We start from the raw sequence: 16,224 nt of genomic DNA, 5'->3' as shown, positions 1-16,224 counted from the left end.
CTGGAGTTTTATTTATTTGTGTGTTTTAAGTTTTTATTTGAATCACCCATCCTCCACCCATCTCCCGTCTGGTAACCATCAGTTTGTTCTCTATAGTTAAGAATCTGTTTCTTGGTTTGTTGCTCTCTTTTTTCCCCTCCTTTGCTCATTTAAATTCCACATGCAAGTGAAATCTTACGATATTTGTTTTTCTCTGACTTATTTCACTTAGTATTATACTCTCTAGCTCCATCCATGTCATTGCAAATGGCAAGATTTCATTCTTTTTTGTGGATGAATAATATTCCATTGTGTGTGTATGTATGTATATATATCTTCTTTATCCATTCATCAGTTGATGTACACTTGGGTTGCTTCCATAGCTTGGCTATTATAAACAATGCTGCTGTAAGGGTGCATGTATGTCCCTTTGAATTAGTGGAATTTTTTTTTCTTTCTTTCTTTTCTTTCTTTCTTTCTTTCTTTCTTTCTTTCTTTCTTTCTTTCCTTTTCTTTCTTTCTTCCTTCTTCCTTTTTTCTCTTCTCTTCTCTTCTCTTCTCTTCTCTTCTTTTCTTTTCTTTTCTTTCTATTCTTTGGGTAAATACCCAGTAGTACAATTTACAATTACTGGATCATAAGCCGTTCTATTTTATACTTTTTGAGGAACTTCCATACTGTTTTCCAGAGTGGCTGCACCAGTTTGCATTCCCACCAATAGTGCAAGAGGGTTCCCCTTTCTCTATGTCCTCGCCAACACCTGTTGTTTCTTGTGTCTTTTATTTTAGCCATTCTGACAGGTGTGAGGGGATACCTCATTGTAGTTTTGATTTGCATTTCCCTAATGATAGTGATGGTGAGCATCTTTTCATACGTGTGTTGGCCAACTGTATGTCTTTGGAGAAGTGTCTGTTCATGTCACCTCATTTTTTAACTGGATTTTTTTTTTTTTGGGTGTTGAGTTATAGAAGTTCTTTATATTTTGGGGGTACTAACTCTGTATCAGATATGTCATTTTGCAGATACCTTCTCCCATTCGGTAGGTTGCCTTTTTGTTTTATTGTTTCCTTTGCTGTGCAGGAGCTTTTTATTTTGATATAGTCCCAGTAATTTATTTTTGCTTTTGTTTCTTTTTCTTTGCCTCAGGGGACCTATTTAAAAGAAAAAAGGTGATACAGCCAGTGTCAGAGAAACTACTGCCTATGTTTTCTTCTAGGATTTTTATGATTTCAGATCTTATATTTAGGTCTTTAATCCATTTTGAATTTATTTTTGTGTGTGGTGTAAGAAAGTGGCCCAGTTTCATTCTTTTGCATGCTGCTGTCCAGTTTTCCCAACACCATTTGTTGAAGAGACTATATTTCCCTTTGGATATTCTTTCCAGCTTTGTCAGAGATTAATTGACCATATAATTGTGGGTTTGTTTCTGGATTTTCTATTCTTTTCCATTGATCTATATGTCTATTTTTGTGCCAGTACCATAGTGTTTTGCTTACTACAACTTTGTGATAAAACTTGAAGTCTAGAATTGTGATGCCTCCCCAGCTTTGCTGTTCTTTTTCGGGATTGCTTTGGCTGTTTGGGGTCTTTTTAGACATGTTAACAATATGTGCTCAGTCCGTGAACATGGAATGTCATTCCATTTCTTTGTGTTGTCTTCAATTTCTTTCACCACTGTTTTCTGGTTTTCAGAGTACAGATCTTTCACCTCTTTGGTTAGGTTTATTCCTAGGTATCTTATTATTTTTTGGTGCCATTGTAAATGGGATTGTTTTCTTAATTTGTCTTTCTGTTGCTTCATTATTGGCTTTTAGAAATGCAACAGATTTCTGTACTTTTTTTTTTTTTTTTTTTTTGGTATCCTGCAACTTTACTGAATTTGCTTATCAGTTCTAGAAATTTTTTGGTGGAGTCTTTTGGGCTTTCTACTCAGGAGTTTTATATTTCGTCATGGTTCTTAATTTTTACTTTTCATGATTTCATTATTTATGATTAATAACTTAATAATAAATTACAGGCTGTTGTTTCTTTGAATAAATTATATGAGCCAAAATTGACCATGTTCCTTTTTTATAGAGACAGTCCTATCGTGGATATTTTAATTATATTTTAATAAATGAATGAAAAGAATCTTCTTCCCCTACCCCCACCCTTCACCCCCCAAAATTAGTTTTCTGAAATGAAACTTCTGTAGTAATCTCTTAAATTTTGGCTGGCTGTTTGGTTGCATTTTCAAATTCTTTTTACTGCCCTCTGGTGGTGGTTACTTACCATGTCATAAAGTTGATTCTGGCTTGGATGTTATATAAAGACTGAATTAGTTTTCAATTTTTTTCTTGATTCCAGAAGTCTTGAGCAATAAATTTATCATCTGTTAGTGTTATAGAAACTGAGTCTTAACCTAAATGGAGATTTTCTATTTTCATATTATCTGGGTCCTTCCTGTGTAGCCTACATATGTCAAAAAAGACTTGTGTATTTCGATAGAGGAAAATAAAATGAGTAAGTCCTGGAGATCTAATTGTACAGCTTGGTGACTATAGTTAACAATACTGTGTTATATATACGTGAAATTTGCTAAAAGGGTAGCTCTAAAGTGGGGGATGGTTATACGAGGCAATGGATATGTTAACTAACCTGATTATGATGATCATTTTACCATGTATATGTATCTCAGTATCAAATTGTGTATAGTAAACATACACAATATTTATTTGTCTCCCAAAATTGCATTTCTGTAAAATTGAAAATATAGATCATTGTTAGAAGTCGTCTAAAGTCTTCACTTAACTTCTTACATGGGAAACTTAATTTTTGTATGTTTTCTATAGACTAAAAAAAGTGGCAAGCCTGGGCCATTCTTACTGTCTGGATCCAGAGACAAGACTATTAAGATGTGGGACGTCAGTACTGGCATGTGCCTTATGACCCTAGTAAGTTTGCATAATATTAACTGCTTCTTTTGAAGCTTACTGTGTTTATATTTTGGGGGGTTAGATGCCTTGTGATATCTTACTAAATAATCTGAATTAGTCCAGGCTTTAAAATAACTTCTTTATAAAGATAATTTTTCTTAAACTTTTGTAATTCCATTGTTAACAGTGAAATGAAAGTTATTCCTGTAGGGATGCTTGGATGGCTCAGTAGGTTAAGCTTCCAACTTTGGCTCAGGTCATGATCTCACATTTCATGAGTTTGAGTCCCGCAGCAGGCTCTCTGCTTGAGATCCTCGGTCCCTCTCTCTGCTCCTTCCCCACTTGCACTCTTTCTTTCAGAAATAAACACTTAAAAAGATAAAAGAAAATTACTCCTGTAGAATGTCATGTTCTAAAAAGGATCTACAAAGCCATTAATGCTAGGAGGGAGATCCTAGCTCACTTTATCTTTAAAAATTCTATATCTCCTATGGGGAAAAATAGTATTATTACAGACCCATTCATTTTTTAAAGTGTTTGATTCTGTATTTCACTGTATTTAATTTTAATATGAATCTTATTGACATATTTGTTCTTCTTTATTTGTTTTATTTTACCATTATGACGTTAATGTTGTTACCTAGCTTTACGGCTTAGAAATGTTGATTTCATTTTCAGGAGCGCCAGAATTTAATATTAGGATATATAAATGATAGTACAAGATTGTGGGCATTTTTATTTGCCTAAGGGAGCAATAAGGGGATCTGTGGGCATTAACATTTTTTGTTAATTAACAATTTTTGTAATTTGGCATCTGTTTGTTTTAGAGACGTTTTAGGTACTAACCATACCTTGAAGTGATGGTCTCTGTAAGATATGGTAGACACTTTGGAAGTATCATCAAGAATTGATTAGAAAATTAAACTCTCCTCTAACAGTATTCTGAGCTGAGTTCAGATACACTGTATCACTATTTAAAAAGGTGATCTGCAGAGCTACCTGGCTGGCTCAGTCGGTAGAGCATGCGGCTCTTGATCTCAGGATTATGTGTTTGGGACCCACATTTGGGTGTAGAGACTGCTTAAAAATAAAATCTTAGGGGCACCTGGGTGGCTTGGTCTGACTTTGAGTGTCTGACTTTGGCCCAGGTCATGATCTCACGATTTGTGAATTTGAGCCCGCGTCAGGTTCTCTGCTGTCAGCACAGAACCCATTTCGAATCCTCTGTCTCCCTCTCTCTCTGACTCTCTTTCAAAAAAGAATATTTAAAATAAAATCTTAAAGAAAAGAAGGAAAGCATGTGCTCTCCTCCCCTGTAAGAACAGAGGTCACCTTAATTTCTCCCGAGGTTTCTGGCTCCTGTTTTTCACCTGAAGGATAGTACTTTTTACTGCTTTATTTTGGTGTAGCCATGGAAATGTGATTTTGTATTTTACTTTTAAAATACATTTTGTATTGGGGCGCCTGGGTGGCTCAGTCAGTTAACCATCCAACTTTGACTCAGGTCACGATCTCTCAGTTCATGAGTTTGAGCCCTGCATCAGGCTTTGTGCTGACAGCTCAGAGCCTGCTTCTGATTCTGTACCTCTCTCTCTCTCTCTTTCTCTCTCTCTCTCTCTCTCTCTCTCCCTCCCCTGCTGACGCTGTCTCTCTCTCTCTCCCTCAAAAATAAATAAACATTAAAAAAAATTGTTTTAAATAGATTTTTGTACTTAACTTTTGTTGAGACTTCTACCTCTCGTTATTGGTGACTTTTATAGGTCACTACAGTAGAACAAAGTATTTTATTTATTTATTTAAGTTTATTTTGAGAGAAAGTGGGTGCAGGGCAAGGGCACAGAGAGAGTGGAAGAATCTCAAGCAGGCTCCACACTGTCCGTGCAGAGCCTGATGTGGGGCTGGATCCCACGAACTGTGAGCTCATGACCTGGGCTGAAACCAAGAGTTGGATGCTTACCCGACTGAGCCATCCAGGCACCCTGGTCAAAGAATATGTTACGTTGGTCATCTGTCTTTTTTTGTTTTTCTTTCTTCTTTCTTTTTATTTTTTTTTTATAAACTCCCCTTGGGTTCTTTTATAAAAGCAGTATGGTTATTTACATTATAGAAAAATTAGAAATATACAGAAAAGCTAAAAGAAGAAAATAAAAGTCACCCATATACAGCTCTGTCATACCTAATAAAACCTACCAAGTTTGTTTAATTATTTACTTATTTTGAGAGAGAGAGCAAGCAGGGTAGGGGCAGAGAGAGAAGGAGACAAAGGATCTGAAGCGGACTCTGTGCTGACAGTAGAGAGCCCAATGCAGGGCTCAAACTCACCAACCGTGAGATCATGACCTGGGCAATGTCAGAAACTTAACTAACTGAACCATCCAGGTGCCCCTCTTTTCTTTTTTTTATTTTAAAGTAATTTTTTTTATGTTTGAGAGGGAGATGGAGTACAGGCAGGGGAGGGGCAGAGAGAGAGGGAGACACAGAATCTGAAGCAGGCTCCAGGCTCTGAGCTATCAGCACAGAGCCTGGTGTGGGGCTCAAACTCAGAGTGCGAAATCATGACCTGAGCTGTGAAGTTGGCCACTTAACTGACTGAGCCACCCAGATGCCCCTCCCCCCAACCCCCCACCTGCTTTTTTTAAAATGTTTATTTATTTTTGAAAGAGAGAGAATCCAAAGCAGGCTCCAGGCTCCGAGCTGTCAGCACAGAGCCCAATGTGGAACTCAAACTCATGAACCATGAGATCATGACCTGAGCCGAAGTCAGACACATAGACCATTGACTGAATCACCTAGGCGCCCCTACCAAGTTTTGTTTTTTTAGTCTAGGGTTGTCCAGTAGAACTCTCTGTGATGATGTTCTGTATCTGTACTATCCATCATTATAGCTACTAGCCACATGCAGCTGTTGAGCTCTTGAAATGTGGGTAATGAGACTGAGGACTCAATTGCTGATAGTATTAATATTTTAGTTTATATTTTAAAAACTACATGTGACTAAATGGCTACCCTGTTGGACTGTTCAGCACCAAGCCATTGTCTTAAATTTCTATGTAGAGGAATATGGTGGATATATATTTGGCTCCAAATATTTTAACATATATCTCCTAAGAATAAAGAATAACACCTTTATTCTTAAGTTTCTTGATTATACTCAAGAAACTTAACATTGGGGTGCCTGACCGACGCAGTCGGTAGAGCACATGACTCTTGATCTTGGGGTCATGAGTTTGAGACCCACATTGGGCGTAGACATTAAAAACATGATTAAAAAAAAGAAAAGAAACTTACCATTCATACTACATATTCACATTTTCTCTAGTTATCCACTAGTGCCCTTTATAACTGTATTGTAGCCACCACCCAGGAGCCAGTCAAGCATCACACATAATATTTACTGGTCATGCCTTATTAGTTTCCAGTTTCCTTTAATCTAGAAAAATTCCCTACACTTTTTTGGGGGGATGTGGGGTTCTTTTTTGGCACTGATGTTTTGGGTAGCTTCACTGCTTTGAGTAATGACTGAACTATTTTCTTAGATGCCGTTTAAATATTTTATCCCTTTATTAAGTTGAACACCTTTTGTTTTTAAGGTGGGTCATGATAACTGGGTACGTGGAGTTCTGTTCCATTCTGGGGGAAAGTTTATTTTGAGTTGTGCTGATGACAAGACCCTCCGTGTGTGGGATTACAAGAACAAGCGATGCATGAAGACCCTCAATGCGCATGAACACTTTGTTACCTCCTTGGGTATGTACGAGTAAGGAGATTTCTTAACAAGTAGATTTTGGAGTGCGAGACACAAACAGTTTTATGTAATCATGAGGAATTTTCCAGGTAAGAAATGACCTGTGCTTTCAGGACAGACTAGAGAAGACAGTTTAAAAACTTTGTGGATTCCTACTATTTGTTTTAAATTCTCCTTTCCTTAACTCTCTCTTTCCATCATCAGCCTTATAATAAAAAAAAATTACTTTCTCCATTGCACAACATTGGTTTTGGAAACTAGGATTGTGAAGAGGATGCTTACTAACCACTCTGATGGGTAATTTTCTTCCCCTACTAGTTTGTAAGTTTCTCAAAGGAAATCTTACTCAGCCTTTTTCCCTCCGGCAGGTTTATACTCTCATGTACTGGGGACTCACTGAATTAAGTCTAATAAACAGCCTCAGTGTCATCTAGACCTAAATCTAGAATATAAGATAGTGAATACATTAAAAATATAATACACCCAGGGTATGATGGATCTAATGATAAAAATAAAGCCTCAGTAGAATAGGACCAATGCCTACCTCATAGGATTGTTAAAAGAATTAAACATGAATATAATGCATTAGTACTAAGCCTGGAACATAGTAAGTTAAGTAAGTAGATACATTAGAGCTACCCTTGTTGTTAGATTCGAGTGAAACATTCAGCCTTAGTTGGGATGGGGGTAATGGGCGTAGGTATTTTTATTGAAGTGTTAATACAGGATTTAATCATTAAGTCTCAGCTTCGCTAACCCAGGGGTGTATGTGTGGGTGTGTATAGAAAAAAATGAGCATTCCTGGCACTTGGACTTGCTTATTTTGTGGCTTGTTAAAAATTTTATCTGCGTTTAAAATAAGCCTTTTCTTTTTCTTTCAGATTTCCATAAGACGGCACCATATGTGGTTACTGGCAGTGTAGATCAAACAGTAAAGGTGTGGGAGTGCCGTTGATTGAGTCTCATTTGGCCCCTCCTCCCATTTTTCCTCTGGATGCACTCTGATGATACCATGGTTACCCCATTGAGCTCTGTTTAAATAAATATTGTCCTTTCATGTAAATTATTCTGGATGTAGATTGAGCTTATTAAATGTTACACACAAAGTATTCATGCATGGTGAATCCAAATTGTATACTGTAAATTTACATACGTTGTCTAGAAGTACCATAGGGTTTAAAAACCTGGGCTGGCATTGGTCACACCAGGCCTAAGAAGGCAGAAGTTGAATAAATTGAACTAGGGCACTAAACTGAATAGTTGACAGTGTCATTTTATGTTGGATTATTAATTCCTGTTTTTCTTTCTGCTATCTGTTGGTGCCTGACTTGATGGCCTCATTTGGGGAAAAGTGGTGATTATTAGGGCTTTTTCTGAAATGTGTATCTATGTAACATCACTTAAGTGTGCTTAATAAATCTTCTTTAAGGATGTTAGATGATAAGGCTACAATTCAAAATCTTCTGAACCATCTATGTAATTAATGGGGATTACACATTGGAATTTTTGTCATGACACATTTGCCAAATCAATAGGACACATTTGTTTTGGCAGCCTATCAGGCAGAGGCTAGTGGTATATTTATGTACGGAAATGACTGTAAATCTCAAATAAGAAAAATCTCAGCAGCTAATAGCAAATCATTTCTTTCATTTGGGTCCTAATGCTTTGTAAACAGGTTGAAAAACACTGTAATTCTCTAAGCTTCTATTTTTCACACTAGACACACTTGTAGTTGTCTTCTCCATGCTGTTAGACTGTGCAGTGACGTGACTCCCAAGTAGAATTTAATCTTCCCGTTGAGTGTGTCATGGTACAAATCACTATTTGTTTTCGATGTTCTTTAGGGATGTGCAATGTGCATTACATAATGACAAATACGGAAAAGGTTATGTTTGCCCATCTGAAGGGAGTGGGAGAAATACAGCAGTTTGTTCTTCAACACAAATCTGATACTGATTTGAACTGTATTTAACTTACAAGTTGAAAACAAGACAGGGTTTAATGGAGCATGCATAAAAATGTACTGTGTTTTCACCTTTTGTTTATATATAAATGTTATATGGGCCTATCTGTAAGTGGATAAGTCTGTATATGTATATCACACACATACAACCTCCATATCCTTGGATCCTGGGCTTTTGAAGAAGTGCTAAAATGTACAAGTAGAATAAATTTTGCCGTGGAGTACCATGCTTTAGAACAAACCCTTTTTGATCCTAATGCTTCTGAAAACTAGGTCTGACTCTGTGGGAATTGTTCCCAGCTAAAAGGAAAAGCACCCCCCGCCCCATTTGGCTGTTCAGCATTTTATGCATCCTTGATATATTGTATATTGTGATCCAAAGTTACTACAAGTAGGCTTAAGAGAATTTTTATCTATGACTTTGGAAACAATATTTCATTGCAGATTATTAAATAATTCTATTGCTTAGCTAACCAACAGCTTTTTTTTAAAGGTCATTTGAAAAGTTAACAGAACAGTGAAATAACAAGACAGTTTAACAAAGAAACTTACTCTGAATTGCATTTTATTCATTTGCGTAATGTGATTTTTAAAATGTCCCTTTTAGTATTTAATGGAAATTTGGTTCTTGAAAAAGACAAAGGGTTAGAGTTAATGTCCTGTAGATACACACACAGAGACTAGGCCTTACGTTTACTAGAAGCAGCTTTACGTCTAACTTGTGTCTTTTTGTTTGTTTGCTTTGTTTTTAATAATTCCTGAGAGACGTCTCTGGAAGGAAAAGTGTTTTGAGAACTAATGGCTACTTTTGAAGACAAAAATTACAACTTAAGCTAATTCCTTACATACAGTAGAATAACTTTCAGGACAATATTGCCTCACAACCCTGCTCACATTGAGAAGTCTTTTTTGTTTGTTTCTTTTTAGCTGTTCTGACTGGATTTTTCTACAAATGCTATGGAAGATATCTTTGTTCTCGTTTGCTGCTATTTCCTGTCCTATTTTAAGAAATATAAATACATAGAAATGGTGCATCTTAACATTTGTTTGTACATGTATAAATGTCTTGTATTTTAATTCATTTTTAGCATGTAGCAACACGAATTGTTTAAGGGTAAGCCACAACATCTAGAAATCACTCATAGATACGAACAATAAAGGAAAAAAATGGTACCGATTTAGGAGGAAACAAAGCTGCTGTCCACTGGGTTTTCCCCCCTGCAGCACACAGTGACTTTCATTGACAAAGGAGGAGAAACAATATTACTCTGTAAACAAAGTTATCCTTACTTGGGAGATTGCCACAGCCTGCTGCTTAGTTGAGTTACCAGACATCCTCCGTTTAAGAAGCAGCAAACATTGAATCTCAGGGATGGTCCTCAACTGGATCCAAATGTAACGAGCCCTGTTTGAATAATGAAGGGGGGTGGGGGAGAGTGGATCCATCCATAATCCGGAATCGGATGTGCAGCGGTTTCCTGCACTGTCGTTTGACGCTGCCCTGTTGATGCCCTTTCTTCCTGTTTCCTCCGTTTTCTCTGTCTGCTGTCTAACCCTGTGCCTTGCCTGGGATAAGTACAATGATGAGGTTACTGGTTTGGATTGTAAGTAGAGGAATTTATTAACTGGTTTAGAGGTTCACTGCTGCTTTGTCACTTTCTCAATCAAATTGGTCACTTAATTTAAGAAATAAAAAGCTGGTAGAATTGCATCCTCAGATGATTATTTGACTTTGTGTGTGTGAAAAGACATTCCAGTGCCACCCTGATATAATGTGCCCAAGAAGTCCTAGCTGCACTCTTGGAAGTGCCAGCCACAGAAACTGTGGTTTAGACGTTGCTTGGAGAATAGTTGCTTTTTGACATGGCATCTTGCACTTTAGGAGACTAAGACCGTCCTGTTTTGTCTGTGTGTGGTGTGACCAATGGTGTGCCCAGAGCACTGCTCTAAAAATCACTAGTGTTAGCAAGTCGTCCAGGCTGTGGAGCGCTCGCTGTAGTCTTCGGAAGCTTTGGCTCTAGATCACCAAGCCCAGTCTCCTTACTGTCAGTGCCCTGCTCTCCTGTTTGCCTCTTTCTGTTTCTGTGTGAACTTCCAGGTAAAATCACGCATTAAATAGTTTTCTTTTAAATTCACTTAAAGAAAAACTATTTAAAAGTAAAGGATATTTTGTTTTGTTGACAGTGGTGGCTTGATAATCCTTAAGCAACTGAAGTTAAAATTGTTGAAGGAAAAGGCACTTAAAATGGTTACTCTTTCTGTCCAGCTGTATATAAGTCCAATGTGTTAATTAATCTAGATGATGCAAAGAAGAATCTCCTGGTAGAGAAGCAACATGTACAAAATTGGTGAAAAAGGTTTTTGGGGTTTTGTTTTTTTTTTTTTTTTGGTTTTTTTTTTTTTTCTTTTCAGTGGGGGGGGGGAGGGCAAGCTGGATTTACAAGTCACAACTGGACTGGACTGGCCTTTTTATCTTTCCACTATATCATGTAAGTAGCTGCTTTCTTGTCCTGCCTATCCTTCAGGCATCCCTAAAGCTCACTCTGAAGATGATAGAAACAAACACAAAATCTTCGAGTTAGAAGTTGATCTGACACTGACATGAAGGCAAGCATTGATTTCATATGAATGTTGCAGAGGTGGTGGTGATTGGAGAAAACAGTTCCCAGATTGTAAGAGTTAACTGAAGATATTGACACAATTAAAAAAAAAATCAGTAAAGGAATGTATATAATATTGCTCTTGTGTTTTACAGTAAGATTTGTTGCTCTCAGACTGTGTAAAACAAAATTTATTCATGTTTTCTGCATATTAAAAAATCCTATTGTACCAATTGGTAAACTATTAAATGCCTATAAAACTAGATGTGATTTTTTTTTTTTTTTTTTTTTTTTTTTTTTTTTTTTTTTTGGTGTCCCTGTGCAGAGACTTAAAGCTTTTTAGTGGAGTCCTCATTGGAGATGGGGCTGTGTTCAACACCTGTCGTAGAGTCAGATGCAAATTGGTGGCAGGGCCTTGATGGAAGTCTTTTTCTCTAGGGCAGCGGTGGCACTGCCTTTACTGTCTGCTTCCTTCACCTTATTAGGAGATCAGGAGCGAGGAGTGGTGGCTGCAGGAGCTCTTGCCATGGTGGTGGACTTGCAGAGCTCAGACTGTTCTCTGAGGCACCACCCTCCCCTCCAGCAGCCCTTTCCGACAGGGACTCATCTGCCCAGGCACCGGAGAGCTGATGATGCCAGGAATGACCTGTTGTAAGCCGCAAAAAAAATCTCCCCCCGAGAAGACTTGCCCCTCTTGTGGTCAGGGCCCAGAGATCAGGGTCCTGTCCCCTTTGTTCTGTTAATGAATGAGACTCTTGTTCTGGCCAGTGGCCTTGGATTCTTGGAAGATTCTAAGTATTTTAAACTTGGGTTGAAATGTCAAAATCCTCTTCACTCTTGCCCCAGATGCCCCATGGCTTTCCCTCTGCTTTATACATGTTGCCTATGACCTACCTTCCGTCCCCTACTACCGCTCGGCACCTGTAGTGGCCATGAAGTCTCCAGCCTTTTTCATGTATTAAGGACAAGTTGAATGATGTGGCTCTTCCAGCCCGGTTGTTTTCTTGCCTTCTGTTGGGAGTAGCCTCTCCCCTACCTCCCCACCCCCACATGGGGAGCTGGGCCAAGAGCAACAAAAGTAATTTGCTTAGTTCGAGTTTTCTGGCTTTTGCAGCTTTTCCCTTTCCCCGCAGGGTTCCTCTTTACCCCCAGCTCAAGATGCAGAAGGTGAGCCTGACCACTCTCCCTAGGGGTAGGGAATCCTAGCTGTAGTGTCATGATTCTGAAATGCAGGTAGCTATTCAAAACTAACTCACTGGTCTATCACATCAAGCTTCCAATATTCATGGTTGGGTGTGTCCCCGAGGTAGGATGAGGGATAGGAAATGGAAGACTTGATGGAGAAATGGTGCTGCATCCTAGATGTGGCAGCTCTGTCGCTGTTTCGGCTTTGGTTTGCGTGCAATTTTTTACTGCTGAGAGACCTACCAGAATTCTCTAGGAAAAGGACTCTCAGTGTTTCCCAGCAGGCCAGCAGCAGCACTTGGGAACTCATTAGAAATGCAAGCTCTTGAGCTCCAGCTCAGACATACTCTATCTGAAACATCTATCTGAAAAATCTGTTTTAACCAGCCACCCAAATGATTCTGATGCAGGTTCAAGCTTGAAAACCACTAATTCAAGCAACTTCTCCTTGAATAAGAAATTGGGACGAGTGGCCCCACAGCTATGATGTGAATTCTTGATCGCCATCACTTTGACATGTGGAGTTTTGCCTTTGTGAATATTCTGTATGATCGTTCCTACTTGGGTTGCTAGCCTTTCAATAAAAGTGGAGGGGCTGGCTCAGTTGGAGAAGCATGTGACTGACTCTTGCGGTCGTGAGTTCCAGCTCCATGTTGGGCATAGACTTTAAAAAATTTAAAAATAAAAGCGCAGGGGCACCTGGGTGGCTCAGTCGGTTAAGCGTCCGACTCGATTTCGGCTCAGGTCATGATCTCACAGTTGTGGGTTCAAACCCCAAGTGCTGATGGTGCAGAGCCTGCTTGGGATTCTCTGCCCCAGACAAAAAGTGGAGGTGGAGGGACTAGGGGAGGGAAAATAACCTAACATTTTGAATGCTTCTTAGGTGCCAACACCCTTATTTTCAACACACTTATTCTCCCTGCTGGTGGACAGTAGTACATTTCTATGGGCAAGAAAACAGGTTCACTTGAGGTGAGGACATAGAGCAAGGGTATTAAGCTAATCTAGAGTTGAGACTCAAACCCAAATGCACATGTTCTTTCCTTTATCTGGTTCTGCCCGTGTTAAGCATCTTATTAGCTAAGTGTAAGGACCTTGTGACATCTTTCATTCAACTTGTTAACCTTCAGTAATGCAGGAATGACCCTCATCCCATCCCTGAGGCCCTCTACCACTGGCACCATGTGGGAGGGCCATTAGGAAGGGGTGGAGCTTGGGAATCGGTAAGCAAGGATTATCCTTGCTTAGGCTTGTAATTTAGGAAAAACTCCTGGGGCGCCTGGGTGCCTCAGTCGGTTAAGCATCTGACTCTGGGTTTCAGCTCAGGTCACAAGCTCCAGTCTCGTGTTGGGCTCTGTGCTGGCAGCTTGAAGCCTGCTTGGGTTTCTCTCTCTCTGCCCCTCCCCTACCCATTCTCTCCTTCTCAAAAATAAACATGAAAGATTTTTTTTTTTAAAAAAAGGAAAGCTCCTAAGCCATTCTATATGAGGTGACTTTATTAGGATAATTGGGTCCTGCATGGTCTGCATCTCGGTGTTATTTTTTTAGTGTCTTTTCTAAGCAATGGGTTTGCCTATTTAGTGGGGGTATTTCAGTTTGCATCTGAGGAGGGCCACTTGTTCTCTGTAGGTGTCCTGATTATGCCTGCCTTGTTTGATTTGACAGTTTAGACTCTGGCAGCAGGAATGTGGAAATCCGCTTATTCTCAGCTTCAGGATATATAGGAATTCCTCGGTGAAGTCCAAGTTCTTCCCAATACTCATTTCACAATGGCAGTTTGGAGGGCAGGAGTGGAGACAGATGATACAATCTTAAAAGCTTAATTTGGTGATAATAGTTTTTTTGTTTTTGTTTTTTAAGATATTTAACTTGGAAAAGTAACATGCATATGTTAAAAAACCCAAATACAGAGTTTTGGAAAGCGAAAGGCTAGCATGGCATCCTTGAGAGAGGGGAGTTGTGGCTCACACAAATTAATTTCAGATCCTGAACAGCTGCCCATCAACACAGACCAGGACCCAAAATGCTAGTTCTCACGCTAACCCTTTCTGGACACCATTCTTCACCCTTTTTTAAAAAAAAAAATTATAATCTGCCAACTAAGATAAGGGAAAAGGGTGGATTTCACATTTAGAGGCTTTTGTTTCCTTTAAACAGTCCCTTGTCATCTGGGTTGTCAAAAGGTAGCAGACAGCACTAATACACGTGAGGGATCAACCATGAAAACAGGCCTCTCAGGTGACTGGTAGGTACAGTGGTAATTAAACCCGATCCATTCCTCAGGTTTCCAAGACGATGCCCCCATTCGAGAAGTGCCATGGAACACATGGCTGGTGTTCACAGGATAAAGGCTATAGGAAGGAATGTTCAGAACACGACCTTGAGACTGTCAAGGAAAGTGGTGGGGGGGTGTGGGGAGCAAGCAAACATCAAGCATCAATGGTGACTCGATGGCATTGCTTAGAAAATTTCAAGGTCGGAGGCGCCTGGGTGGCTCAGTTGGTTAAGCGTCCGACTCTTGATCTAGGCTCAGGTCGTGATCTCATGATTTTTGTGAGTTCGAGCCCCACATCGGGCTCTATGTTGACAGCGTGGACCCCGCCTGGGATTCTCTGTCCTCTCCCCTGTCTCTCCCCTACTTGCACTGTTTTGCTCTCTCTCAAAATAAAACGTATTAAAAAAATTTAAAAACACCTCAAGGTCAAGAATGTCTTCAGTTGGCTCAGGAAAAGGAACAGATGTTAGAACTTCATTTTTCTTTTCAGAGAATATCAGACACACACACACACACACACACACACACTCTCTCTCTCTCTCTCCAAGAATTCAAAAAGATACTGAAGTATGCATGTTGCTGAGCCCACCCGCTCAAGCTGGCCAACAGCAGCCACCAGTTAGGAGACCTCCCCTCTTCTGGGCAGCAGGCCCCTCACAGGCACCCTCCCATCTCCGAGGCCCTGCCCCTCGAGCCCACCTACATGGTAACCCCTTTCCCTGAGACCTGGCTGACCTGAAACTTAACCCTAGGGTGGCAACCCTCAGACCCCCCTCCATTCCAGGGCTCCTAGTCCTTTGGGGGGTACTCCCAGTTCTCCTGACTCCGACGAAGGGACAAGAGTAGATGCCACAAATCTGGTGTTCAGCAACCCATCCGGGCCAGCAGGCACAGGGCCTGGGCCCCCACCCCACAGCACCCCTCACCCCAACTGGCCGTCACTCTAACACGTACCACACGCAGCTCTATGGAGGAGAGATTCCCAGCCTCTAATTCTGTGACCAACAGGTGACATTTATCTGTTGGGCCATTCTTCTGGGTCTAATGACTGGCAGGTAAACCCTAGCTGGGTGCCTGTGACTCTACCCTCTCCTCCCACTTCAACATTATAAGGACAATGTTGAATTTAAACTAATTGATATTCATATGCTTTAAAAAACTCTTCTAGGGGCGCCTGGGTGGCTCAGTCGGTTGAGCGTCCGACTTCAGCTCAGGTCACGATCTCACGGTCCGGGAGTTTGAGCCCCGCGTCGGGCTCTGGGCTGACGGCTCAGAGCCTGGAGCCTGCTTCCGATTCTGTGTCTCCCTCTCTCTCTGCCCCTCCCCCGTTCATGCTCTGTCTCTCTCTGTCCCAAAAATAAAAACATTAAAAAAAACCCAAAACTCCTCTATTTATATGTAAGTGATGAATCACTAAATTCTACTCCTGAAACCATTATTACACTATATGTTAACTAACTTGGTTTTAAATAAGATTAAAAAACAAAACAAAACACCCCTTCTACTAGTAATATTTCTGGCAACAACAAGACTGGTACAGAACACACAGGAGAGGCTGGGG

At 40.0% G+C, this 16,224-nt stretch overlaps 1 protein-coding gene across 2 annotated transcripts in view; it reads left to right on the top strand.

The window, feature by feature from the left end:
* PAFAH1B1 (platelet activating factor acetylhydrolase 1b regulatory subunit 1) overlaps positions 1–7,703 on the top strand; it is a 75,617-nt gene extending 67,914 nt beyond the window's left edge. For both annotated transcript variants that reach the window (XM_042967829.1, XM_042967830.1), the window contains exons 9-11: positions 2,809–2,910; positions 6,483–6,639; positions 7,519–7,703. In XM_042967829.1, the coding sequence (XP_042823763.1) occupies positions 2,809–2,910; positions 6,483–6,639; positions 7,519–7,592 (333 nt within the window). In that variant the 3' untranslated portion in view covers positions 7,593–7,703. The remainder of the gene's footprint in view (positions 1–2,808; positions 2,911–6,482; positions 6,640–7,518) is intronic.
* Positions 7,704–16,224: the final 8,521 nt, after the last annotated feature.

Source organism: Panthera tigris, chromosome E1, assembly GCF_018350195.1.
Source record: "Panthera tigris isolate Pti1 chromosome E1, P.tigris_Pti1_mat1.1, whole genome shotgun sequence".
NCBI lineage: Eukaryota > Metazoa > Chordata > Mammalia > Carnivora > Felidae > Panthera > Panthera tigris.
The sequence above is the reverse complement of the archived record's forward strand: the minus strand, read 5'-3'. Positions and strand labels throughout refer to the sequence as shown.